General features: G+C 52.9%; 10 protein-coding genes across 10 annotated transcripts; 4 read left to right on the top strand and 6 right to left on the bottom strand.

The window, feature by feature from the left end:
* Window positions 1-97: 97 nt before the first annotated feature.
* A1O1_04323 (uncharacterized protein) lies at window positions 98-3709 on the bottom strand (the record flags this gene model as incomplete). The annotated part of the gene is made up of 1 exon (XM_007725217.1): window positions 98-3709. The coding sequence occupies one exon, from the start codon at window positions 3707-3709 to the stop codon at window positions 98-100; it is 3612 nt and encodes a 1203-aa protein (XP_007723407.1).
* Window positions 3710-5087: 1378 nt separating this feature from the next.
* On the top strand, window positions 5088-6080 carry A1O1_04322 (2-dehydropantoate 2-reductase; the record flags this gene model as incomplete). The annotated part of the gene is made up of 1 exon (XM_007725216.1): window positions 5088-6080. The coding sequence occupies one exon, from the start codon at window positions 5088-5090 to the stop codon at window positions 6078-6080; it is 993 nt and encodes a 330-aa protein (XP_007723406.1).
* Window positions 6081-6710: 630 nt separating this feature from the next.
* Window positions 6711-8853, bottom strand: A1O1_04321 (queuine tRNA-ribosyltransferase; the record flags this gene model as incomplete). The annotated part of the gene is made up of 8 exons (XM_007725215.1): window positions 6711-6885; window positions 7120-7307; window positions 7451-7528; window positions 7613-7670; window positions 7761-8081; window positions 8210-8293; window positions 8429-8679; window positions 8779-8853. The coding sequence occupies 8 exons, from the start codon at window positions 8851-8853 to the stop codon at window positions 6711-6713; spliced, it is 1230 nt and encodes a 409-aa protein (XP_007723405.1).
* A 1014-nt stretch (window positions 8854-9867) lies between these two features.
* A1O1_04320 (uncharacterized protein) lies at window positions 9868-10314 on the bottom strand (the record flags this gene model as incomplete). Its single annotated transcript, XM_007725214.1, has 3 exons — window positions 9868-10079; window positions 10155-10214; window positions 10272-10314. 3 exons carry the CDS (start codon window positions 10312-10314, stop codon window positions 9868-9870), a joined length of 315 nt encoding a protein of 104 aa, XP_007723404.1.
* Window positions 10315-12739: 2425 nt separating this feature from the next.
* A1O1_04319 (uncharacterized protein) lies at window positions 12740-13903 on the bottom strand (the record flags this gene model as incomplete). The annotated part of the gene is made up of 1 exon (XM_007725213.1): window positions 12740-13903. One exon carries the CDS (start codon window positions 13901-13903, stop codon window positions 12740-12742), a length of 1164 nt encoding a protein of 387 aa, XP_007723403.1.
* Window positions 13904-16368: 2465 nt separating this feature from the next.
* Window positions 16369-17452, bottom strand: A1O1_04318 (uncharacterized protein; the record flags this gene model as incomplete). The annotated part of the gene is made up of 2 exons (XM_007725212.1): window positions 16369-17111; window positions 17164-17452. 2 exons carry the CDS (start codon window positions 17450-17452, stop codon window positions 16369-16371), a joined length of 1032 nt encoding a protein of 343 aa, XP_007723402.1.
* A 715-nt stretch (window positions 17453-18167) lies between these two features.
* A1O1_04317 (leucyl aminopeptidase) lies at window positions 18168-19390 on the top strand (the record flags this gene model as incomplete). The annotated part of the gene is made up of 2 exons (XM_007725211.1): window positions 18168-18346; window positions 18382-19390. 2 exons carry the CDS (start codon window positions 18168-18170, stop codon window positions 19388-19390), a joined length of 1188 nt encoding a protein of 395 aa, XP_007723401.1.
* Window positions 19391-19796: 406 nt separating this feature from the next.
* A1O1_04316 (uncharacterized protein) lies at window positions 19797-20922 on the bottom strand (the record flags this gene model as incomplete). Its single annotated transcript, XM_007725210.1, has 3 exons — window positions 19797-20255; window positions 20369-20803; window positions 20890-20922. The coding sequence occupies 3 exons, from the start codon at window positions 20920-20922 to the stop codon at window positions 19797-19799; spliced, it is 927 nt and encodes a 308-aa protein (XP_007723400.1).
* A 671-nt stretch (window positions 20923-21593) lies between these two features.
* Window positions 21594-22629, top strand: A1O1_04315 (uncharacterized protein; the record flags this gene model as incomplete). Its single annotated transcript, XM_007725209.1, has 4 exons — window positions 21594-21609; window positions 21666-21991; window positions 22044-22380; window positions 22433-22629. 4 exons carry the CDS (start codon window positions 21594-21596, stop codon window positions 22627-22629), a joined length of 876 nt encoding a protein of 291 aa, XP_007723399.1.
* A 944-nt stretch (window positions 22630-23573) lies between these two features.
* On the top strand, window positions 23574-25316 carry A1O1_04314 (uncharacterized protein; the record flags this gene model as incomplete). Its single annotated transcript, XM_007725208.1, has 1 exon — window positions 23574-25316. The coding sequence occupies one exon, from the start codon at window positions 23574-23576 to the stop codon at window positions 25314-25316; it is 1743 nt and encodes a 580-aa protein (XP_007723398.1).
* Between the last annotated feature and the right edge of the window lie 1181 nt (window positions 25317-26497).

Genomic DNA, 26497 nt, shown 5'->3' with positions numbered 1-26497 from the left:
TCTATAATCCATTCCCAATCCATGATGTCCAGAAGAAAATAGACGAGGCGGCGGCGAGGCCTTCATATCCTAACCATTTCGTATCCAAAAAGGATATCTACGTTTGTCGCGGCATCTGGGGAACATCCCAGACAGATGGTCCACGACTGGCGTTGTCATTCTCTTTGACACTATTGTGGAGGACACTGGGAGGAGTAGCAAACGGAATCGGCGACTGCGAAGTGAAGACCGGCAAATCCTGCTTGGTTCTCTGGACAGGAGCATTCAGTCCAGCCGACGTCAGCTCAGATTTGACAGGCTCTGAATTGATATTTGGTACTGGGTAACCATGCTGTTGGGTCTGATCGGTGGTCGACGGGGTCGTGGAGAACCGAATGGGCTCATAGCTGCTGCCCTGGATGCTGTCGGCAGGGTTGGTGGCAACTGGACCGGACTCTGCAGGGGTCTGGAATTGCGCCCAGTTGGACGACGTCGACGGAACCTGATGAGGGTGCTGATTACCCAAGGGAGTGCTGGATGCTTGCTCCTCCTTCACATTGCCTAAACCTAGAGAAGGCCCCGTTTCCCGAGGACTGTCATCCGCTTTCAGATTTGGGATCGATCCATTGGTGATGGCTGTTGCCAGAGACTCCTCTCTCTGTACAGCTTTTGGCTGTGTCGGATCGAGTTTTTCATCAATTCCGGCTGCGCTCGCCTTTATCGGTTTCGTCGGCTTGGGTAGCAATGGTTTCCTGGGCGCGCGAGGCTTCTTTTGTCTGTCTTCCAACGTCTTCTGTTGCTGTTTGGCAGCGTGTTCCTCCGGACTCGGTACCTTCAACTTGATGCTGATCTTCTTGAGTCCGTTGGTCAAGCTGTCCATCTCATCCGGCCTTGACGTTCCTGCGCTCTCGTCCTGAGACGAAGTGGGCGTTGCCCTCTTTTTTCTGTCGACATCTACTTTTGTGTGTCCTGAATGGACAGGTGTGCCAGCGTTGGTATTGGGGGCACCACCTACCACAGTCGAAGTAATGGCCTTCAGTTTACGAGGACTCGTCTTTGGTTTTGGCGGACCCTTTGTGACTGGCACTGTCCTGGTCTTTTTGACTGCGACTGCCTTCGTAGGCTTCTCCGGAGCAACCGGCGGTGTTGGCACATTTCCTGGACGGTGTATCGGCAGGTTGGCAGGACCTTCTGAGCCCTCCTCGGAAATCTTCATGCTTTGGAACCCGGACAAGATGCTTGATGCATCACTGGATCGTCGTCGAGGTCTGCCACCGCTGTGTTCCTGCTGCTGCAACGACGGATCGGGCAGGTCATTGACAGCCGCGATGGTAGTTCGCCTGCTGCTATTGCGTGATGATAACCGTGCTGTAGGCAAAGCTGCTGCTGGTGCCCTCGGTTTGCGACCCCGCAGCTGCATTCGTTCCTCTGGCGCTGCTGTCGAAACACCATTGGACAGTCGTTCTCGACGAGCTTTGGTAGCCTCCGCGTTCAGTTCCTCGTGCGTACAACTTACAGTCTGGCGGTCGCTAGGAATGATAACCCGCGAGAGCTCGTAGGATGCCACTGCCCAGTCGACATCAGGCGGTGGCGGTTCATATTCAGACTCCAGGGAGAGCCTGGCCTGAACGGCGCTGAGGGACTGCCTCTCGCGCGCATGCTCCGTCATCTTGAGTGTTGAGGCTTGAGTAGGCGATGAGTAGTTTGCAGACTTATCTTTCGAGGCTTTTGATTCTGGAGGCTGGCGGCCGGCAACCACCGCTTCCAACTCCTCCAAGTTGTGAAGGGCCCACCAGTCAGGAGAGTACGAGATGTTATCCCCATTCACAGGAGTCGGGATCTCTTTGGGCACCCAGTTGTTGATTGTCCGAATGCTGCCTGCGTCTGCCATCAGCGAGGTCACTGGACCCTTTCCTATAGTGTCCCCGGACAGCCCACAAATATGGCTGAACACCCCCGATGTCAGTGCACGATCGCTGTAGCCTCCTTCAAGGACACTGATAACTCGGCCGTCAACACCGAGATCCTCCTCGTGCGAGAGCTTGACAATATCGGCCGTGAAACGTGCATAGAAGTCAGTGGGCACGTTCACGCTGTGTCTCTGCATACCCGCTCCTTCCCACTCGCTGGCATCGAAACCAGCAGATATGAAGATGGCCGCCTTTGGTTGTTGAGTCCCTGAAGCACGCAATTTTGCCGTATGGCTCCGTAGGAAAATTCTCGCCTTCTCGAGTAGGATCATATACTTTGTTTCGTACAAGCGCCAGAACTCCTCAGGTGATTTCCAGGGCTCCAAATGAACATTCCAGATCGATTGACCGTGAGCATTCTCGATACATAAGCTTGCATTACGGATCTTGTCCTCGTCGCCCCACTCACAAGGGTATGAGTTGATGTCATGAAGGCTGTAGTAACCGATCGGAGTCTTCTTGTGCGCGGCGGAATTTTTCGCCGCGGCCTGCGCTTTGCGGTTCTGGTCCCACGCGATATTCTGGGAGCCGTCACCATGGTGCAGGTCGAAATCAATGATAGCCGCATGCGTCAGACCGTGATTCATGGCCCCATATGCAATTCCCACATGGACGTTGTTGAGCCAGCAGAAGCCCGACGGGTAATTGGAGGAGCAGTGATGCCCTGGAGGTCGTATACAGACGAATGCGCGGGTTGTCGTGGACGAGGAAAGGACTGTATCCACAGCGTCACAGACTCCACCGAGACACCCTTGAAGAGCAGCTAATGATTCAGCGCATAGATAGAGGTCGCCTTCGTGCAGTTTGGGTAGAGCGTTGCCAGATTCATCCTTGCCGTAGCCAATGGGCCTCACCAACTCCTTGCCGTTCAGCGCCAACTTGCCCTCCGCTGTGTCGCACATAATCTGCAGTTCCTCCATCCATTTCGAGCCATGTACAAATGCGACCGAGGGATGTGTGAGCGGTATGCTTCGAGTAGTCTTGCGGATCTGAAAAGGAACTTCCTGCACCTTTGACGAGTGGTGTTTGAGGCGCGGAGCGAATCGACCCTCGGCATGTCGCCCTCCCAAGCGCACATACGCGGCGGATGCGCCGAGCAGAGTGGCATGGATTCTTTCTGGTCGTTCAACAATCGTGGCCAAGGCATTCTTGGAGGCTCGAGGGCGGGAGAAGCGATGGCCATAGCATGAATCGTGGACTATCACGGCGACGGGTGATTGCAAGCTGGCATGCGCTGCTAGTTCTATCCCAAAGTAGTCTTTGCTGACCGAGCTGGCCGTCACCGGGGGACGTTCCTGAAAGATTGTAGAGGCCATCTTGCCATTTGGCGCGGGGGATGAAGGGTTTAGGTTAGAAGATGCCCGTCGGTATTGTGGCTTCTGTGGTGTTCCTGTTCCGCCTTTTGAGACACTTAGATTGGACGTCGATCTTCTGGAAAGGAGGGTAGGGGTGGTCTGTCTTTCACCCTGACGAGGACTTGCAACCGATGGCGATCGCGACAGCGGCTTGGGGGAGGAAGGTTTCGATGCGCTCGCGGCTGGTGTTCGAGGAGCACGCATAGGCGAAGATGGAGGCAGTGGGACTGATGCGGCAGAAGCCAAGTGAAGAGGCATGTTACGGTTGAGTTGGACCGATGGCGAAGAGAGCCGCGGAGTAGGGGTAGCATCTTCGTGGGTGGTGATCGCATCGCTGGTGTTGATGTTGTTGTTCTCCGGGAGGGTGTCGTGCTCAACCGAGGGCGCAGGTATATCGGGGTCCATGGTTGTTGTCGTCAGATTGAGCAGACGACGGCGTCTATGCCATTCACGCACAGATTGTCAATGAACAGAGCATACAACTGTAGCCGTATGATATGCAACGGCAAACAGATGTCGCCCTGGAGGTATAAGGTATCTATGAGTGAAGGTCAAGGTGTTCAATTGATCAATTGTCTGATGCACGTCATTTGCGTCTCTGGCCTTTTTCCTCTTCCAAGCGCGTCTGCGGTGTCTGCGCCCGCCAAACACAACGCGTTCCCCGTTCACACTGTGTATCGACCACATTTCTTCCTCCACTCCACCACCGGCATCCATTGCTAGCGATCAACTGCTCAGTGGTTGATTTCTCGGGCTCTGTGGGTATCAGCCACCCCTCCCTACCCTCTCCAACGAGTCTTATCGTCCAAAATAGCGACAGATGCCCCGAAGCTCGACCTCCCCTGACAAGCCAATATGCTAGAGAATCGGAGTCTTGCGAACAGAGCTACCACCCGTAACGCCAGACGCTTATTCCTCGAACCTCCGGCTGATGAGCTTTATGAGCCCCTCCCATTCCTGGAAGATGTTCTCCTTGTGTATTGTCTTTCACCATCTCCAGAAAACACGGCTTTCACCCTGATCCTCGGGGTCGGTCAAACTGCGATTTAGCCATCGACGTCTACCGCCTATTGGCTCTGCCCTGATCTATCAAGACTGAAGACAACATATGTCAATGGCCACCGGCCTCTACCTGAGTACAAGATGCCAACGGAGCTGATCGTGCGATCAGCCCATCGACTTTCTTCCTCACGGCGGACAAGCCTATTATTGTTGAACCTCACGCAAAGTGCCCGGCGACTTTCAGGCCTACGGAGCGTTGACTATGTCTGGCGATCAATCGGCACTCGACCATCAACAGGACTCCGCGCACGTACGGTTTGGAGTGCAGAGTCGCTGCGACCTCTGTCGACCTCGAGGTCACTCAGGTCGGGAAATAACTCAACACCGACCACCAGCGGGTAGGTCGCAGTCAGTTTGTTTGTTTTCATGGTTCAAGGAATTACACCGCTACCATGAATGTTGATCAATGGTCCCGTCTTCGGTTGACTACTGATTCGACTTCATCGGAACTTGTGGAGTGGGTTTCTTGACTCCTGGTTGGAACTCATCGGCTATTCGGCTTTTTCGCCGTATATCTCCCCATCTTCTGTCAAATCGACAACGACACCAGTACCCCTTCCGCCTTGATACCGCAGATTTCCTTTGTATTTCCCACCCATATTGTATCAAATCCCCAGTACTCCTAGCCATATCACGTATCACGTACACTTATCTCCATCGCCATCACACTTGACAAAGTTGAAGTCAAAGGCAAACAGATATTCACAAAACATTCAGAAGCATGTCTCCACGAATCCTAATCTTCGGCACCGGCAGCATCGGCGCTGTGTACACATACGTACTCTGTCGCGCCACTAAACCCGTCAACGTCTTCACCGTATGTCGATCGAACTACGACGTTGTGTCCAAACAAGGGTTAACCCTCAACTCGACGATATTCGGCCAAAACCTCAACGTACGGCCCCAAGTCGTCCGCACCGTTGACGAAGCCGTGGCCGCATCCGAGGGCAAACCCTTCGACTACGTGATCGTCACTGCGAAAGCAATCGCCAGCACGCCCTCGATACCGGATCAACTCCGCCCAGCAGTGTCGGAGAGCACAACAATCGCACTGATCCAAAACGGCATCGGCATCGAAGACATCTACCGATCGGCCTTCCCGTCCAACCCCATTCTAAGCTGTGTCGTCTATCTGCCAGCGACACAGGTCCGACCCGGGACCGTAGAACACCGCGAGGTCGAGCTGCTGCACATCGGCACATATCCCTCGACGGCGCCATCGGCGCACAAAGACTCTGCCGACAAACTCGCAGCGCTGCTGCACGCCGGAGGTGCCTCGGCCGAAGTCCACGACGACATCCAGCAGTCGCGGTGGAGCAAGCTTTTGGTCAATGCGGCGTGGAATCCAATCTGTGCTCTCTCCCGCAGTCGGGACATGCAGTTCCTTCAGTCCTCCCCGTACGCGCTGGACCTGGTCAAGGGCGTCATGCTCGAGATCGCCGCCGTCGCCCAGGCTTCGGGCTATCCGTCCATCTCGTCCGAAGTGGTCGATTTCCAGATCAGTCGGGCGACTGCGCGACCCTTGCCTGGTGTCGAGCCCAGCATGCTGGCGGATGCGGCCGCCGGGCGAAACATGGAAGTCGACGCGATAGTCGGCAACCCGCTGCGCATAGCGGAGGCGAAGGGCGTCGACACGCCACTTTTGAAGACGGTGTACGCTCTCCTGAGTGGCCTCGATGGGAGCTTTACCCGAGCGCGGCAGAGTCGGGGTTGAGCAAATAAATACAAAGACCACAATTGACTTTGAACTCCGTTACCAGCTCTAGACATCCTTGGTCCCAGCATTGTGCTGTTGGATTGCCCATGCTAAGATCTATAGAATGGCAGGCGATAGAAATTATGACTAAGTGTGCTCTAAAGTTGTCGAACCGCGATGGACAAGGGAGAAGTTCACAGGCCACCGATATCTGATGACCAGACAGACCGATGCAGCTGAGAGATACATAGCAAGTCAAGACTAGACTCCTTGACCAGGCTACATGGGATAACGTAGAAGCAGATAGATGATGTCTTGTTCTCGTTCTGAACAATGGACTAGAAGACTGAGGCATCCTCTATCATCGACCTTCTGTGATCCCAGACTAGAAGCGGATCCATACTCAGAGCCGGATTCATAGCAAAGGTCCCTTCCAGATAAAACTTCAATGATACTCTTCTATCCCACATTTCGCTGCCATGCCCACAAACAAACACAAGTCCAGAAACAAGTATAGGCCGCAGTACAAGCTGACAAGCCCCCTCTCTCGCCTCAGCCCGGTCAATCCCAACAGAGCACTCTCGCCTGTCCACCACAGGCATGGTTTTTGTATCTTGGAAGCCCACACAGCCCTCGTCATCGTCATCGTCAAAGTTCAATGCCAACGCCCCTCAGCGCATCAATTGCCCACTGCGGCGTCGCCTTGCCAGCGAAATAACGGGCAAAGAAATCCCTCGCGAAGTCCGGATACCGATCGGCCAGAATCGCCTGTCTGGCGCGGCGCATCAGCGCGAGGAGATGATGGACATTATGCATTGTCAACCTGTCCACCCGGCGGGGAGGGTCATGTTAGCCGGGCGCATTTCAAGACAATGCTATATCAATAGACGGAGATACTCCTGACAAAAGCTACCAGTATGACCATGACAAAACCCATGACCATGACGCTGAAGATTCGGCGGAAGACACTCTAGAAAACCAGGCCAAGCCAGGCCAGGTTCATGACACGGCCCGGAAGAACAACAGAAAGAAAAACGACGGGTGGGTAGAAGCTTACAGATGTGCTCCGACCGTCTCCTTGGCTGCGAGATGGTAGATAAATGCTCTAGTGACGCCCAGGCCGCCGTCCTCTTTCGAGCGACAGACCGTGCAGGTGCAATCTGGTTCGACGGGGCCGAAGTCCTTGGAGTAGCGGGCGTGTTTGAGATTGAGCACTCCGCCGGAGGTGATGGCGTTGCCGAAGCGCTGTATAACCAACCGAAAGTCAGCAATGAGATACCTCCCCAGCATAAGGACATCGAATATAGCTCGTAGAGCGAGACAGGGAGAAAGTCGATGTCGAAGTCGAAGAACACAGCTCAAAAGCAACCAGGGGGACTCCGACTTACCGCTGTCCTGGTAGGCCAGACACAATCGAACATATCAGCTCCAAGAGCGACAGCGACGACGATGTCCTCGGGATAGCCCTACTCCTGAATCAGCACCCATAGCTACCTTATGGCGATTCCAAGGTCGCCACGAAACAAGAATCAGGGGCTGGCTTGTCGTACTATTCCCATGACATATCTTGGTTTGGTTTCCGGAAGCATATCGGTGCATGTATCGACGCTGTTGGATCAACCAGAAAAGGTAAGTATGCGTCTTGTCCCAAGGAATTCGGAATTTGGAATTGAGTCAAGGCATTCAGTATTTCCGTACACTTTGCAAAAATCCGACTTTGCTTCACCCCCGGAGAGCCCGCCGATGGCTATGCCAGGCGTGTCTCTCTTGACCATCTCGACACAGCATTGTCGACGCATTTCCAGATCGAGCCCGCCCTGGATGATGCAGAACAGATTCTGTTTCTCCGGGTACTTGTGCGACGCGATACATCTGTCCAGCCATCTGATCGAGCGTTCCATGGCTTCCTTCATCCGCGCATGGTCTGGCGACGTGGTCTGGATGACATCGTCGAGCTGCATCATGATATCGGATCCGATCGAGTTCTGAAGGGACATGGAGTGTTCTGGTGTGAGAAGCCTGAAAAACGAACAAAACCCAATGAGCCTTTTGCGTTCCACGTTTCCCAGGACCTGCCGCTCTGCCGGCACTGAGCCTTGCCCCGGCAAGGTCCATCTTTTTCATGAATCTCTGTTCGTAAAACGTACATTGGAGTCCCATCGTGAGGGCTTAGGAACCGCACGCCCTCCTCCGTAATCTTTGCCAACTTGAGCAACGAGACCATCTGGAAACTTTTGTGCCGGAAAGAAAAGAAAGTCAGTCAATCAGTCCACTTTCCCGAGTGTGAGGAATGCCCGCCGTGGCTTGGAACAGCCATAGACGCTGGAAGGGAGTGAGGACGTTGCAATATAGAAAACAAAACCCACCCGCCACTGTCGGTCAGGATATTGTAGTTCCATCCCTGGAGTTTATGGGCTCCGCCGATCGTGTCCAGCACTTCCTGGCCGGGCTTCAGACCCAAGTGATATGTATTGTTCAAGCATAGCGTACAGCCTGTCTCTTCCAACTGCTCTGGCGTGAGGCCCTTCAGAGATGCCTGCGTCGCCACGGGCATGAACATGGGGAGGTCGACTGTGCCATGTGGCAGGTGAAGCGTTGAGGCTCGAGCCTTGGAGGTCTAAAGTAGAAGAAGGGAACAACATTTGTCAACTTTTGCGGTTTCGGTGGGAGAGAAATGTAACGAGAGTCAGATCAAGCTGGTTTGACTGGGGCGTACCGAACATCGGGCGTGAAGGTCAAAGGTCAGCGCCGAGGGCTTCGTAGAGGTCGTGTTCGCGGCCGCAGTCGACATGTCTGCGGATGGTCCAGATGCATGGGGACTGCCTGCGCCGGCGATGTATCGCGCTGTTGCGGCGGTGAAGATGTCAAGTCGTCGTCTGGTCGTTCGGAGGGTCGTGTGCATGTGAAATCTGCGACGGAAATGCGCCTGGCCGGATGTCGCACCGGGATGGATTCTCTACGCGTCAGATGTGCTATTCGAACTTTTCTCAGGCGAGTCAGAGACACGTAGGACAGATCACGAAAAGACCAGACCTGAATGACTGGTGTGGTGGATGTGTTCGGTCTGGTGGTTTGATCCGGTCCGCGGTAGGAGGGTTGAGGGTCTCCTCCGCCAAATATTCGTCGTACCTATAAAAAAATACTTCCTACAAGTATCATCATGGCCAACGAACCTCTATTCTACTGGCCAGAGTCATCGTGTTCCTTCGTCCATCCTGATTTGGCGCCCACATCACCGGGCCATCAGAATTCTCCCTACGGTGTTCTTGTTGCACGACATGTCACGGCACACAGCAGGGAAGGGGCCTTGAAATACAAGATCTTGTTTGTGACCTAGATCCTCAAGAGTACCTCAACAATATACACTACATGATGCACGAATACGAAGCACCCACCCAATTCGGAAAATTTCTGCAATTCTTCTATTGACACAAAAAGAGCGGTCAAACATTCCAGAAAAGACTGAGGCCGCTCGACTGCCCGTGTGAAGGGTGCAACCATTCTCACATACCCGAACAGAGTCGCTCTAATCATTCCCAGGATTCTGCGGCCAGTGAAGGGGAAAAGGGGAAAACGACAAGGTAGATACCCGGTCCCAAGAAAAGCGTCCTCCTGTACTTCTCGTCACCTCCAACGCCATCGCTATGCCCCCCTAAAAAGCCATCCACACATCCGCTGGATTGAGCAGCCCAGAGCACATGTACCCATTGCCTCGAAGATTCTCGTTCCTTGAGAAGCCGACCAGAAGCCGATAGATGGCAATAGTGCGCCTCCTTCGCAATCCCGACTCGAGCGTCCCATACAACTAACGGGCCCAACCACCGCTCTGAGCGTAGCCTTGTCCAGCGCGATAGATGGTTTGATGACCAGCAGTGATTGAGGGGTTGCGCAGTTTGGTGCATGCCACTTCGGCAGCATCTTCTTTGGCGTTGTGCAGGTATTGACCATCGTACCAGTATCTGGCCGCGAGATTCTGTCCCTGAATGGTCACTGTAGCAGACCAGGCTGTACGGCCACCTGAAATCGCAAAGGCCGAGTTAGTGTTTGGCCGGCACAATACCCATGAGCAAAAGGGAGACCAAGGTAACGAACCGCGGCGATCAGAAACAATGTTGAAGATGGGAGTCGGAAGCCGATGCTTTCGGCACTCAGCTAGCGAGAACGTCAGACGAGATAGCTCCATGTCAATGAAGGGACGGCAAAGCTCACCAGCAAGTTCCTCCTGCCAGGTCTTGTGGGTTTTGGAAGCCATGTTCTGAAGGGAATTCTACCAACTGATATGAATAAGAGATAGACCACTAGATGTGGTTGATCGGTGACTTTGGAGAAACTTTTGTGTTGTTGACCAAGACCCGATGAGTTGAATGCTGAACAAGTCAATGCAAGAGAAGATATCGATGCGCTTTATACCCAAGCGACCTAAAGCGACAGTATAGATTCCGGCTCAGCGTAACAAAGCAAGCAACTAGAGTGGACGCAACGATGGAACGAAGGGTAGCTGCAGCAATACCAACATCGACTTCGATGACAGGTCTGCTTCCCTCTATCGCGCTTGCCTCATGTCATCTAAGGCACCAAGAACAGCGAAAAATAACAAATAGAGGTTGTTTCCTCGTGCAACATGATCTGAGATCTGGTGACACGTTGTATCGATCAGTGGAGGCCGCCCTGACATGTCTATAAAGGCTGTTGACGTCGCACAGATGCGAGCACGCATGCAGAGAGGCGAGGTGTCCAGACGTGGGTAGAGACGATGGGATGGCGAAAACAGTAGAGCAGAACCCTTGAAGCACCAGCCTCACCTGGCAGCAAACTGCCAGCACATCAGGACCCGGCAACGCAAAGCAGTGGGTTGGTCCGCACCCAAGCAATGATATGCATGATGGCGGAGAGGGACCTTGACAATTAGAAGGATTGGCGAAATCCCCCGGAGCTGCTCGAAGGCGTGCGGATACTGGACGAGCGAGGAGTGGCCAGGGTATTTGGAGGTGGGGCAGAGAGCAAAGCTGCTTAACCCGGTCTCCATTTGTGACGAGGTACAGAGCGCGGAAAAGCGTTCGGCATGCTCGGGATCTGGCCCAAAGAACCAGCTTGGTTCTCATTCAGGTCAGGCCGACGGCGGTGGTCGCCAAAGAGATCAACGCTTCTCCTTTCTTCGTTGCTTCTCTTCTTCTTCTACGGCCCCAAATTCAGGGCAGTAGGCATGATTGGATGCTTTACCTCAGCTGTTAGGGGGTGCGCATGGCCGTTGGGCAGCAACGTCAACGGAGGGTGAGGACACGCATATCGTCGGTCCACGTTTCGCAGTCCATCGACCATACACCCTCGCCCATGCCTCAGAAGGAGAAAAGAAGGGCGGGTGGGTAGGATGGAGTGGGAGGAGTGGGAGCCCCGGTAAGTACCTCCTCGAGTAGGTAGCGACACGGAGGGGAAACAGCTGTAAGCAAGAAAGTAAGAGGATTAGGATATTGCAGTGAGTGGTATGGTACTGGTGGAGGCGTGGACGAGTCAGCACGACAGATGATTTGCTAACATGCCCGGCAGCTTCTGAGAGTCGCAGTTGAGGTCGAGACGAGTGGCGGCCGTTGAGCAGGTGGACTGTGTAGCCGTGCACAGACAACGCCGGACGGTGGTTGGAGAGCGAAAGGGAGGATGGAGACTGGGAAAAGCAAGATGCAGAAACAGACGACAGACGACAAGGGCGCAAAGCACAGCAGAGCAGAGAAGGAACAGAATCAATGAATCGCAGGCAGTTTTTGGAGGCGGCGGGAAATTTCAACGGGTCTTCGGGGCGGATCTCACCGTCAGTCCGTCAACCTGTCAAAATTGCGGACACCCACCGTGCCCAGCCACTAGATGGCAATCGGGCTTAGCTTGATATGGCTTTTCGCTGCCACAAACATGGACTCACAATTGGAAGGAGTTCTACTACTAGGCGATGTAGGGAGTAGTACTGCAGTGTATAGTACGTTCCATCCAACACTCCAGACCTAGCTCATCACTGGCTGTTTGGCTGCTCGATGATCCGTTCCCTCGGAATGACCTGGATCGTGACGAGGAGCTGCGAGGTTGGCACATAGTAGACCGGACACAATCATACCACCCCTTAACCTTTACGCGACATATCATACCAGGTTAATAGGCCCCCATTCTTCGGCCCGACTCCGGGTTCCTTGCGTTTCTCGATCCGCAAGCAAAAATGTGCAAAATTGTACGGGTACAAGACATCCAGCGAACTCAAGACGTCAGTGTCTGCATCGATGAAACCCATCGAGGAACCAATATATTCGTTCTTCTCTGCTTCTGGAGACACCAGATCATATCTGTTGAACTCAATCATGCTTTGCTGCCGTGACCCCAAACCCGTGTTCCCAGGCCATTCAATCCATGCGATCCATATGGCATAGAGAACTTTCATGCAGATAGCCTTCCCTTCGTCTCATCTCCCATGACCTGCCAAAATGCAGACCTTGTACAAAGAATTCTGAGTGTCCTCCATCGTTGAGAACCTCTTCGGCATTCCCCGCCATCAGGCTGTTTCGAATCATTCATTGCGCAGCATCCTACACCGCCAATGGGGGTTGTGTAACGCAACTTCAACAGGAAACTTCGTCCTGATCTCTGGGGCAATCTGGAGAACATCAGATGGACGCAACATGACTTGTGCGCCCCATCAGTTAGTTGCGGTGAGTCTCAGGCCAGGTTCGTCGGATACAATCGTCGGTGAGCGCGATCAGTCCCGTTGCGACAATGACATCGCCCAGGTCACTCGAGATGTTCCTCTCCTTGATTCGCATGCTACACGGCGGCACCCAAGTCCCTTGAGTAGCTTCATGCCTACTCTGCCTCGGTGATAACCTGTCGGGAGTGATATGAGCCAGGCAAGCGCCAGTGGTTAAGTTGACCAATTCGAATGTGAAGACCGATTCGGATTCATCTTCGAATACATTTCGTCTCCAGGTATATTTCTCTCCCCAATACTCGAAATCGTATGACTCCCCCTCTTCTCCACAGGACCGCTGGAGCTCCACCTGCGCGTAATTTGCGAACTCGATCCTGATAGTATCGGTGGGGATGGTGGCCTCCACACCGACCTGAGCGGTGAAGAGATCAAGATCGTCGTCGGAGTCATCTTCTTGATGTTCGTGAGAGATCTTGGTGGGTCTCCCTTTCACGCCCACTGTCTTGAGACTGACAATGTTCAGAGCACCACCTAGCTTCTTGCCTGGCCGCGATGGCTTGGCAGCAGGCTTCAGATATTTTCGCTTTGAGTTGCAGACTTCCCGACCCGACTGCCGATGATATCGACGGAGTGAGAATTGACGCTCACCGAGGTCGCACATGCGCAGGTGGAAGAGCGTCAACTTCAGCTTTCGACCCTTGGAGAGAAGCAGCTCGGTGTCAACCCGAACATTCAGATTGCCGTCGGGGGTGCTGTCGTCGTGTTGGATAAGAAGTCGTCTGGTAGATGGGAAAAGCTCTGCAAACTCGGCAGGCGTGGTACCAACGGCGTCGGATTTATAACATAGCCGCCTTGTCGGTGGACAGAGGGTCGTCGGTTTCGAATCAGCTTCCTGTGAGGCGACGGAGGAAGCATAGGTCTCGCTGGACGCTCGGGGATCGACGTCTTGCTCATCTCTGCAGTTGCAAGGCCCGACAACCATCTCATCATCACAATTGTGAGAATGTGTGACTATGGGTTTTGTGTCGCTGTATGAGGTAAGGTTGGTATATTGGGTGTGACCGGAATGGCCGGAGTCGTTACTGCGGGTCGAAGCGGAACTGGCAGACGATGTCGGCGACCCCTTGGACCAGGCCCGGCCCAGTGTATGTCGGGGCATATTGACCTTGTCAACAAAAGCACGTGTGGAATTGCTATGTTGATTGTGCAAAAGAATATGTGAATTTTAGACTGAGTTGAAACGAAGATGGGGAAGAGATTTCAACAGTCGTGGTAGATAAGTAAATTTCATGAATACGGGGAAAAGCACGGCCAAAGGGAGCATGAGCCAAAGCATTTGAAAAGCAATCAGAGGCATTCTGGTGATTGGTGTTGAGCCCGGAAAACAAACCACACCTCACCTCGCCAGGATCACTCCACCGGGTGATTTGCACTTGTGGAAGCTGTCGTCCTCGCTTCCCAATACCACGAGGGAGGGCCGCGCCGATAATGGCGTGAATGGTGCGACAGTTATCGTTCCCAAGGTTGCAAGTCCAAGGCCGAAGACAGGCGAGGCGGGACTGGCCGGAAGCGGCCGTTGGATTGTCTTTCTTCTAGACGGTTTATCTGAGTGATCGCAGGTTAGTCACTTTGCTTTAGTGGCTCATGGTTCGACAGCCGAAGAAAATCAAATGAGACGCTGTCGTCGCTTAGAGCATCACTCGTTCGCATCTCAACAAACTCGCTAATGCAGTCTCCCCCTTGCCAGCTTCAGCTCTGGAACAGACATGCAACGAAGAGTTTGGGAAGTCGAGCAGAAAGATCCGTCCTCCTTGAAAAAGCACGAGCTGCCGAATAATGGTTGGTTGAGAGCAGGGGTGATTGAAGGACCAAATAGATTTCGCGGTTCAAGTTGGTGGCAGTGCAGCATGAGTGCAGTGTGATGAGAAGAAGGTTCATATGTCAGACAAGGGAGAATAATTTAATTTGGCTGTCTGACGGACGCAGTATTGGGCCGAAGAAGAAAAGACTCAAGGCAGCGGCGAGCTGAGCCCGACTCGAAGGACTGCTTACCCTGTCCTGTGGGTCAGACGACTGGTGTTTGATGCTGGTTCTATTAAGCTCGACGGCATGACGGGACTGCCGCTGCCAAGTCCCTGATAAGGTCTAGCGGCCGTGTAAGGTCTCCAGAACAACCTGCGCTAATCCTTTCTGGAAATAGAGCCTGTCATCCTTCTCTGTATTTTCCCCCATCTACATACTTCCATCTCTTGCACTGATGAGCGTGGCATCACCTCATTGGCATGCTACGGCAAAATCACCGGCTTTCATCCTTTCATACGTCGCTTCAGTTGCTCGCTAATTCTCTTCGATTCCGTGGGTGTTCAACAGGGATTACCGCCAGCCATGAACATGTGTTCACAGCTCGATGCTGTACCTGCACTGCCGTACCACACATTAGGCTTCGGGTCCGAGCCTGATACCGCTGTGCCTCAGAAGTGATGGCCTCAGTTTGGGCAGCGATGTTTGCTTCATTTTCAAGTATATTGCACCGTTGGGTCTTGTCCTGCCTAAACTGTTCTCCTGCTCTGGTTTCAAGCACGGTCGACACGTCATGGTTGTGTCTGAGTTCGACGGCAGGGCAGGCTTCCCACTACTACGACGGTCGATTGTGAGGCATTTTAGCACGAATCCTGCTTCAAGCCATGCAACGCTCACGGAGTCGCAACAAATTTGTGCCTGATGATGAAAATAGGTTGGATCGTCTTGAGCACCGCTACTAACCCGCTGCTTGCAGCTCCAACCACGGAAATTTTGCAACGGACCCGGTCACCAAGCTTGCTGGAGCTCCTCCCAGACCTATCGCACGTTCCTGGCTAGTACGGCTGGGTGGATCTTTTGCAATGCCGAACTCCTGAATTCATCTCCTTCCATACTCCTTACGAAACAGGGTTTCTCAAGATGGCTCGACGTCGCTGGAACTTTGCGCAAGAGCATTCGAGACAGTACGCCGATGCGGCCGCCTTAAGGTTCCAAAGCACACCGACAAACATTGAGGACAAGACCTTCCTTACAAAGTCGACATCATGGCCGATGTTGGCCAATCGCTACTCAACATCCCCAACGGAATTGTGATGCTCCGCGTTCATTCCCTCGCTATCAGCAATAGCTGCCATTTTCAGCGCCACTGCCAGCAGAAGCCTCTTCCTGGCAGAAGCTCCCACGAGTGAGCACAAGGTCGCTATTCATGGTTGGGCAGTTACCGAACCCCGCTCGAATCTCCTTCAGTCTAGTCTGTCTAACGTCCGATTGAAGCAAGTACCGTGGCTATGACAAAATTTGGTCATATATTGTCTGAGTATGCCCGAGATAAACATAGCCTGCCCCCTGTTCGACGGTCCGGCCAGCCGATAGCGTGGTCCTTGTCACATATGCAGCAGCAGCAGCACGGTCGCCGGTTTGCTTGGGTGGTCGACCCACACCAGTTGCTCCTGCAGCTGCCGATTTGAACGAGAAAGACCACAGAGGGGTCACGCATGATATCAGCATGCAACCATGGCAGGTTTTCCAATCCCGTTCGAATATAGTAAGCCAATGCTTGAGTGACGAGCAACATACTTCACACATGGCCTTCTCATCTATCGGTCACACCATTCCCCACAGAGGCCGAGGCAGCTCGAATTCTCGACCGACCTCAACGTCGCGACCCATGAACCCTCTAGCTCTGGTGTCCACACCAACATAGGCAAATCTTCGCTTTCCCCGACCTTCAACATCACGGGTAACACTCCAGGTCCTCAGGCCGTAATAGCTCCCAACGCAATGGACAAGCCACCGGGTGAATGCGGCGCCCTTATCGTCGTCCAGGCTCTCGAAGACCATTTTCTCGGTGCTGATCGTCTCATCCCAACCCTCTTCCTTTTGTCTCAGCTTTCGCCCAGGGGAATCGTGCATGGCGCCGTTTCTGCCGATGAAGACAATCTCTTCGTCTTCTTCACTGTCGCTGGTCAGGGGGACATCGTGCAACCCTTCTTCCCGCAGCCGAGCCTCCCTCTCATTCCACTGTTGCACAAATGCCCGCACTGGCTCCTCGAGGTCGTGGAGCAGACACTTGGCAGCTTTGGCGCGCTTGAGTCTGGCCCGCACCTCTTTGGGGATGCTGGAAGCTGCCTCCTCCATCGGGCTTACCCCTGTGTTGTGAGCCCGTTTCCCTCGAGATCTTGTACTATTTTTACGGCCTTTCAACTTCGCCTCGACCGCTCGCTGGAACTCGGCAGCATCCCAGAGAGGGGCGAGATAGTAGGGCACAGCACGGCGCGGATACGTGGGACGGACTTCCCAGTCAGACGGCAAGGGAGGTTCAGCCCATGGATTGGACAACAAGCGATCTGTAAACCTTGATTAGCCCCTATTGAGAGCCCGAAAAGTCGCGCCAAGTACCGTTCTCCCAGCGTCGTCGCTGGCGTGATCCCTCTTTGCCCTTCAGAAGTGCGTCTCGACGCTCCATACTGTCGCGACGAAGAAGCTTCCGCTGGGCGTGGATGGTCGACGTGACCACGGGAGTTCTGGATTGCGCGTCGAGAGGCACCGTGATGCGGACTGAGGTTGGCCGCGGAGGCGTCTCCGGATCCATCGAGACATTGTCCATCTGCGTCGTGATCCCTTCCGTACTCGGCCCTGCTTGAAGAGGTGCAGCCTCCGGGGCTACCATTATCGGGACGATGACCATGGTCGGCAGTACGATGATTCTGTGGCGCACTCTGGCACGATAAGTATGGATAAAGATGAAATTGCGACAAGGACAAAGAACCCGTAGTCAGATATACTGCACTACCACGAAACGAATGGAAAAGTTTTGTCCACCCGAGAATATTGAGCAGTGAGCGACAGAGGGGGAGAATCAACGAAGAAGGGTAACGAGTCTACGAGTTCGTGGGGAGAGCAGAGCAGGGCAGAGTGCATTTGGTTGAGGACAGAAGAGCTTCGGCGCCTCGGGATTGGAACCGGAAGCTGGAGTCATAACTAAGCGAACGAATGACAATCAGCATCCTTGCCACATGCGGCGATAAGAGTGAGTCAACGATGCGACGACTGATCGATCACGAGGATCAGATCTCGACAGTACACAATGTCTTGCAAAGATTGGATCAATTATTGATGAAGATGCCCTCGATACTCAAGACTCTGTATATATACTGTGCAACTAATAATATACTAGTATAGGAATAAACACGGGGTGTGAAAGTGCATGGAAGGCTCCCGTTGAACAGTGAGACGTCGTCCTGCAGTGTCTGCCTGCCAGGGCGGTTTCCCCGCCATTAGTAGTAGTATCCAGGTCCAAGCACCAGAGTCAACAACTACAACATCTATAAACCTCCCCATCATATCTACTACTACTGTGCAACACTCGGCTTGTCTATCCCAATCTTTGGTTTGGGGAAGCTATGCAACTCCTTTCGCTTCTTGCCCTCGGTGCGGGCACCCTGGTCAACGCCCTCTCCATCGACCCTCATCACCAACAACAAGTTGCACTTGAAGCCTCAGAGCCACTGGTGGATGATATCTATCTGATCGAACTGAACCCGGGAAAAGTGAGATGGGTGTCAGAGGAGGAGAAATGGGAGTTGAAGAGGGCATGGAACACTTTGTCCTGCGCAGGATCCTGCTAACTCGGGAACAGAACGGCGTCAACTTCATGGACATCACGGAGAATGGCCACACCTATCCATATGTCGTAACCTCGCAATCCGCATCCACTGCCGTCAAATACCCTGTGAAAGCCGAGTACAATGAGACAGTGAAGTCACTCGCAAAGGGTCTGGACAAGGACAACATGCGGAAGCACCTGGAAGGACTCACATCGTTCCACACTCGATACTATAAGAGCCAGTATGGTATCGACGCAGCCACGTGGCTGTACGAGCAGATCGACGGTGTCATATCAGCATCTGGGGCGTTTGACCACGGTGCCAGCCTGGAAAAGTTCTCGCATCCATGGGGTCAGTTCAGCATCATTGCACGCTTCCCGGGAAAGACCAACCATACCGTGGTGATTGGGGCGCACCTGGACAGCATCAACCTCTTCCTACCATCGATCCTTGCAGCACCTGGGGCGGACGATGATGGGAGCGGGACCGTGACCATCCTAGAGGCTCTCACGGCGCTCCTTCAGTCCAAGGACATTGTCCGCGGTCAGGCGGAGAATACGGTCGAGTTCCACTGGTACTCGGCGGAGGAAGGTGGGCTTTTGGGCAGTCAGGCCATCTTCAAATCCTACCATGAGAATGAGAAGGACGTCAAAGCAATGATTCAACAAGACATGACCGGCTATGTCGAGCAGACACTCGCCCACGGGAAACCCGAGTCGGTTGGCGTGATCACCGACTTTGTCAACCCAGACCTGACGGAATTCATCAAGAAGATCATTACGGCATATTGCGATATCCCATATACCCTGACCAAGTGCGGTTATGCCTGTTCGGACCATGCATCGGCGAGCAAGTATGGGTATCCGTCGGCCTTTGTGATCGAGTCGGACTTTGAGTATTCGGACAAGAAGATCCACAGCACGGACGACCTGATCAAATATTTGAGCTTTGATCATATGTTGCAACATGCGAAGATGACCTTGGGGTTTGCATACGAGGCTGCATTTGCCAAGTTCTAGGGACGACAGAGAACGATATGCATTGTTAGGAGTTCTGGTTGTCACCATATTGCTACGACTCGAAACACGTTAATATGTTCCTGAAGTTCCCTGAGAGTATTGCATTTATAGCCCAGGTACCTACTCAAAGTACCTACCATTACATTGTACATTTGATCATTCGCATACTCTCTTTGCCTTACTGCCTTGGAAGTTGCCTCCCACTCCAATTTATAAAAGGATGGTAGGATCCCATACCTGAACCAGGTGTGTGTAACAACAGATTTATGTACAACCTACGTTGGTTAACACCAGCACCAACAACAGCAATAAATGAACAATACTTCGATCTTTGTTTTTCTTTTCCCTGTTAGGTATTCTGACTCTATTTCACAAGTTCCATACTGTATAGGTATTTGAATTGGAATCATACACTCATCATAATCCGCTTGACCATGCCTGGCACATCCTCGTGCGGCATGCCCAAGATATCGTTGTCTGCCTTGTCCTGGGCCACCACAATCGAGCGACGATCGGTGCCCTCTTCCAACAGCTGCGCAACGATAAGATCCAAAACCCAACCACTCTCCCCTCTGGCCCGCTTCTCCCTGCCCCTCTGTAAAAGATTGTCGGTGGTATCGTGTGTAACCGGCCACTTGTGGCCCGTCACCTCCTCAAAAGCGGCCAACAAGTCATTCTGGCATGTCTCGACGGAGCGGACGTGCAAATGACGGTTCGCCACCTCGTCGTGGCATTTCAAGACGCCAACAACTGCCTGGGCGATACCTGCCAGGGTCGTCCCCGTAAAGCGTTCCGTCCCCGAATCGTAGATGGTGGCTTTCCGGTTGACAACGTCGAATCCCAAGGTCGGGAACTTTTTCAGAGCCTGGTTTTGATCCGCCATAGTTGACAATTGTTAGTGGGAGGTCTTCTTTCTTTCCTCGATCCAGTCTCGGTCTCGGCTCAGGGGGTTCTTGTGTGAGGATGAATCTTACTTACCCAATCTATCGGGTTTCCAATGGCAATAGCCGACCAGCTGAACTGCCCGTTTGACCGTGCAGCCTTGTCTTTGGCGTAGGACAGGACATCCTGGCGTGGTTTTCCAATGGCGTCGAAATCGGGCAGGTGGCGGTGTTCAGGCCCGTAGCCGAAATCGCTGAGGACGAACAGACCAACGCCGGCCGCTTCGGCCGCGTCCATCATGTCCTTTTGCTTGGGTATTCCGGCCACGCCGACGGCAGACACGACGGCATCCTGGCCATGCAGCGCAGCCGTCAGCGCGGGGATGGTGTAGTCGGTGCGTATCACCGGGACCTTGTCGGCCGGGAAGGAGAAGGTTGCGGAAGACTCTGGACGTGTGATGATCGTCACGTCGAAGTCGTCCGGCGCCGCGACGAGCGCAGAGGTGATTGATGTCCCGATTGTGCCTCCAGCCTATGTATTTCCTCCGAGAGTGATGGGTAAATCATTTGGACGGGTTCGAGAAGAAGAAGGTCAGTGACTAGATATGGGATACGTACGCCTATAACGGCCACCTTTCGGATGGGTGACATTGGGTGCTGGAACGGAGGAGGTGAGTAAACGTAATTCAAGGATCAAGAGTGAGGGTAGAAGGGAGGTGTGTAAATGCAAGGTATGTGTAGCTTCCCTACAATGGCTGTGTGATATACATTAGTACCTGAGTAGTAGGCTGAGAGTACTTCTGGACTCCCTAGGTACAGTACTGATTACCTCATAATCAGTACTGTAATTTGTTGACAACGGATCTCGGCCGTCTTTTGTCCGGCCTTTCGACACGCCCGTAGGTCTCACGTCAGTGCGGGGTTCAAAGTTCGGGGGTGGCTGACCTAGTAGTAGTGGTGGTGGCACAGGTGGTGGTACTACGTGGTAGTAATTAGATCAGCTTAGGGGCATCATGGTGCTGCCCTGCTTCCTCTCCACTTCGGTCACACCCGCAGTCACCAGACTTGTTCAAGTTGCCAGTTGCATCATAATAAAATCACTGCCCGGGTCACCTAGTACTACTACGTCCTCTGTGCTGCAGCATCCTCTGCCTTGTTCATCCTTCTCTTCCACACGATCTGAGGAGAAACTTTCCGTTCACGTCTGTTGAGCCTCATTCTACTGCAGCATACTACTTCACACCTCCTGACTCGAGAAAGCACATTCAACGACACAATCTCTCTGCAAAGACTTTTGAACAGGCAGTTCAACTCTTCTCAAGATGCCTCTCGCTGATTGTATGGTCTTCGTTTCGGTGCCTGCGGTGAGCACACTGGCTAACTGGCACTCTTAGACAACCCGTTTGCCAAACGCGAAGAGTTCACACGGAACAATCTCATCGCCTACAAGGTCCTCACCATCGTCACCTGGCTGTTGCTGGTGGTCGTCGGAGCCATCTACACCTTCGACCATCCAGAAGATTGCAAACACAAGCACCGGTGCCACACAATATGGGGGCAGAACAACCATGTGGTGACGCCCTTCACATTGAACTCGGTTCTCACCAGTATCTACTGGGTTGTTATCCTGATCTTGCAGGCACATTACATTCGGTATCTGTGGAATTCCGACAAGCAAATTGTGACCAGCGCCGCCAATGTCGGTAGCCACTTCATCTTCGTAAGTTGTTTCCATCCTAGCTCGGATCTCGGTGGTTGACAATGGCTTATAGCATAACCTTCTCACCTTTGGCTTTATCATGCTCTGGGTGCGAGGCCATTTCTGGCAAGGCGAACTGCTCCTCATCATCAACCTCTTCAACCTTACTCTCCTCTATTTTGGACACCCAACCACGCCGCTGTTCATCCATGTCCCAATCGTGTCTGCTCCTTTGGCATGGAACTACGTCGCTATTCTTTGGGATGGTGCCGCCATGGTGCACGCCCACAGTCTACCTGCCAGAATTGTCGCCAACATCTTCATCTGGGGCATCTTGGTGTTGGGTGGTTTCTTCGTTTTGACCTTCAAGGACTACACCATGGGCCTCGAATTGGCAATTCTCTCGCTATGTAAGTATTTCCCGCTTCTGGTCGTGAAGATGGCACTAACACTGCACCACAGCATTGGGCCTGGGTCAGGTAACAAGCCATGTAATCGCTGTCCAGTGGATCTTCGCCTTCGTTATTTCTGGTTGTCTTCTGGTTCTGTCACTGCTCATTGGTGCTCCAAAGTTGTTTGGACAGGACAACAGCATCCGCCAAGAAGGGGCAATTGTCAGCGAAGACCGAGAACGAGCTCCCTTGTTGAACGATCAGTAAAACAGTCGGCTACGGATATCGGGATACCCAGCAAGCAAACATCCCAAGCACAACGTCAATCATCTTTGGAGCATCTCAACTTGGCAATGCTTAACTGCAGGTACAAATGCTCACACGTTGCAATTCTCTCCAGGTAGACGTTGGCTGAACGGGGCTGAAGATAATGAACAGGTCAAGGAATCCTTTGACCAAGCTTGGGCCTAATCTCAAAACATTGTTGCTGTTTCAAGCAGCTGGAAAAGGCGCATCTGGATGGGGAAAAGGGCTCGCGGATTGCCTCGTGTCGCAGAAATGGTGGGATAATCGTGGTGAGAATGCTCCTGCCGGATGAAATACAGGCATTCTTTGTTATAAGCAATCGATGCGCGGAGCATATTTCCTGCTCTCAGGCTACAGTGCAGTGTGTCGAGTTTCTTTGTTGCCTCAGGCATCAAGATTCCTGCCAATGAACCACGGTTGCCTGGAATTGGCGGGCGGATGGTGTCACAAACCCTGGCAGCCAACCTGCACTGCACCTGCATGGAACATACATGTATCTGGTCCATTGGCTGCACGCCGCTCCTAGATGGTTGTTTCTAACCCAACGCCTGTCTTGAGGCGCCATGCGCGCCCTGCCTGGTTTGTATAAAGTCCCAGTTGCGTGCAAATCTGTGCCTCCCGCGGGCTTCCAGCGTTGATTTTCAATGTATACGCTGCGCCTGTGGTCCGGGCCTGGTCCATCCCACGATTCCTCCTTCCTTTCATTTATCTATCACTTGGACTCTCGCTCTCTTTGTCTCTTTCTCTCTCCGATATGCTAGGCAGCGATCAACTTTTCAGCGGATTAGCGGCAGCGGCGCAACTTGCAAAGAAGCCAGCTCAACTTCTGACCTGCCTCCAAAACCACAAGCGCAGCCTTACTTGGGCCTTCAGCACTCCTGGCAGCAGCCTCAGCAAGCGGCAGCATGGCTGACACTCCCAGTTCCTCGAGCTTCAGCACCGCCTTCATCAGAGAGCTCAGTCTTCCTGACGATGCGCATCCCGACTTGGACATTTCCATCCCGGTCAACCTCACACGCCTCGCTGCTATTCTTCAACTCGGTTGGACGCTCTCACACGGTCGCGGGCCTCGGGCGCATGAATATTGCCTTTGGTGTCGCGGGCCCATGAGCGATTCTACTGAAACCATTGTCCACACTCGGAATTACGCCCATGATGACCAGTTGATTGGCTTCCATGGCGTGAGCTCCGTGCTTGCCATGTGGGCGGAAGTACCTCCAGCAGCAGCTACAACCCCTACAGCGACCACAGCCCCAAATACTACTACAAACACGACCGTGGCTGCGCCACCAGTAGCGACATGGGCAAAGCTTCCCGGCATCTTTAAAACAGCAGCGGTACCTGTTCCTACTGTGGCCAATATCACTACCGAAGCATGCCACAATGCATGGCCGTTATCATGTTTTATCGAATGGGTCAACCTCGAAATGGATCGCCCTGGCCACATGGGTCGGCCCATGGCTCGGTTCCTGCGCTGTCCGATGTGTCGACATGAGTTCTACAACCGTCGCCTCTCCATGACGTTTGATTTCACGAATCCAGGACCCGACTTCGTGCCTGCGGCGTGGTTCCGAATCGTGATGGCCAGTCCGGAATATGTGAAAGATTGGCGCAAAACACAGCTTGTCGAGGATGGCTGCCAGGCATTGGGAGAGAAAAAGCAAAAGCGTTTCATTGTGCTGGATCGTACTGAAGTGGCTAAGCTTCCGCTGTTCGGCCGGAATGCGAAGTTCTTCGAGGACATTGACCGAATAGTCGTCACCAAGGCCCCCAAGGACCGGGTTGAGTCGAAGCTAAAGCAGACCTCGGAGCAAGCAAAGCAGAATGCCCCAGAGCCAGACCCAGGCCGAAAGGAATGCAAGGATACAGACTCTACCAAACCTGAAAAACGCGAGGAGAAGACAGTCGTTAAAGAACCAGAACCAGACCACGTTTACAACAAATACGTGCTTCTGGACTGGGGGAACAACGAGTTTCGGATGATTCCCATTCCCAAAACTCGAACTTGGGCCCGCACCCACAAGAGCATCAGCGACAACGACACAGACAAGGACAAAGGGAAGGTGGCATTGGTTGCTCCTACCGAGCTCAGTGCAGCCGACATCGTCAGCGAAGCAATGAGCCAAGGCGGCCTAGGGGTTGCTGTTCGAGCATTTGTCCCTGATGAAACTGGTACAGACGATTATCCGTCGCTCAACTATCTGCAGCTCGCAGGCAGGAAGTACTATCTCCAACAGATCAGTGCGTGTGCGAGAGAGTCAATCATCAACTCCAATGCCAGCGTCAAGAGGCAATACCGAAAAGAAGCACTATGGTATGCTACTTTGACTGAAGTCTTCCGCCTGAACATGAAGACGTATGAAGAGGCATTCACCCTACTTCAAGGGCTCGATTCTGACAGTGAAGAAGACGACGAAGGTGAAGACGGAGATGGAGAGGGAGAGGGAGAGGGAGAGGGAGATGGGGACGAAGGTGGAGACGGAGAAGAGGACGAAGATGAAGATGAAGATGAAGACGAAGTTGAATATGGTGATGGCATTCATGACGGCGATGGACTCGGTACTGGTGGCATCGACGGCATCACGCCTGCGAGTGTCGCTGGACATTGGGTCGATGTTGGCGAGCCATTGGAGGAAGCGCTCCCTTGACGAGCAGAGTGAGGATGCGTGAAGGAGTGGCCACACTACTCGTCCCACCAGAGAGATTCGCGCACACAATGGGAGACGGTGATGTTTGATTGCATCCAAGACGTGCTGGAGCAGCGATGGTAGTCGATATCTATCAAATGCTGGGCCGCAAAGGGGAGAGAGCAGAGGACCGATGTATGGTTACGCAGACGGAGACGCAGACCGGCGATGATCATCCATCCGTACGAGCACTTTAGGCACGGCCGCCACGCAGACAGAGATCATTCATACTGTTACCGGGAATTAGGTATCAGTGGGGACTCCTCTCTCGTCGAAAGCATGGTGGTCTTTCCAGCCCGGCCACTGCCATAGCTCTATGTTCCATAGATGACATTCTGAATGAAGTACTTTCCACGCGAACAAGTGCTCTTCGTAATGGACGCAAATAGTAGAGAGAGACAAAGCCTACTTATCTATTGAGTTGTCCTCTTAGTACTACTAGTACATACATACCTAGGGAGGTATCGAATATGTTAGGCTTAAACTAGTATAAGTATCGTAGGTAAGGTAAGTTGTAAAAGCAGCTCTCCTCGCCCGTCCGGGACTTAGATGGTGGTAATATTCTATCTTAATCCTTGGCTACGTACTACTAATCTAAAGCAGTGTATTATAATTAAGCTAATAAGTAGCGCGTATAATAGCACTAGCTAAATCCATGATTAGCCCGACTTATTTACTAGATATATTTAAAATCTGCAAAATTGCTCCCAATAAATGAGCCGGGTTTCCACACGACTTGTTGGGTCTTAACACGACTCCAGGCCAACTGGCCCAATGGCAAGGCGCTTGACTACGAATCAAGAGATTGCAGGTTCGATCCCTGCGTTGGTCAAATTTTTTTGGAATTTCGAGTGCGATTTGGGTATTTTCGGCGTGGAGGCGAGTTGAGACACGTTTGAGGCAAGCTGGGTCAAATCCTGCTTACTTTATTCAATTAAGAAACTCAGCGACCTCTGCTACCACTAGTACTACTGTGTGGCCTACCTCCTACAGGTAGGTATATTAGACTTGATTGAGAGTTCATCCAGCAATTGTTCTTCGCTATTCAGCATTTGACCTTCCGAGGAGTCACCTGTCAGCCTTGATCAATTTTTGTTGTTGCGTTGATCCTTTCCCAAGCTCGGATCTGAACTTTTTTCGTT

This window comes from Capronia coronata (assembly GCF_000585585.1).
Source record: "Capronia coronata CBS 617.96 chromosome Unknown acBCG-supercont1.3, whole genome shotgun sequence".
Taxonomy (NCBI): Eukaryota; Fungi; Ascomycota; class Eurotiomycetes; order Chaetothyriales; family Herpotrichiellaceae; genus Capronia; species Capronia coronata.
Note: the sequence above shows the minus strand (reverse complement) of the source record. Positions and strands in the feature narration are given on the sequence as shown.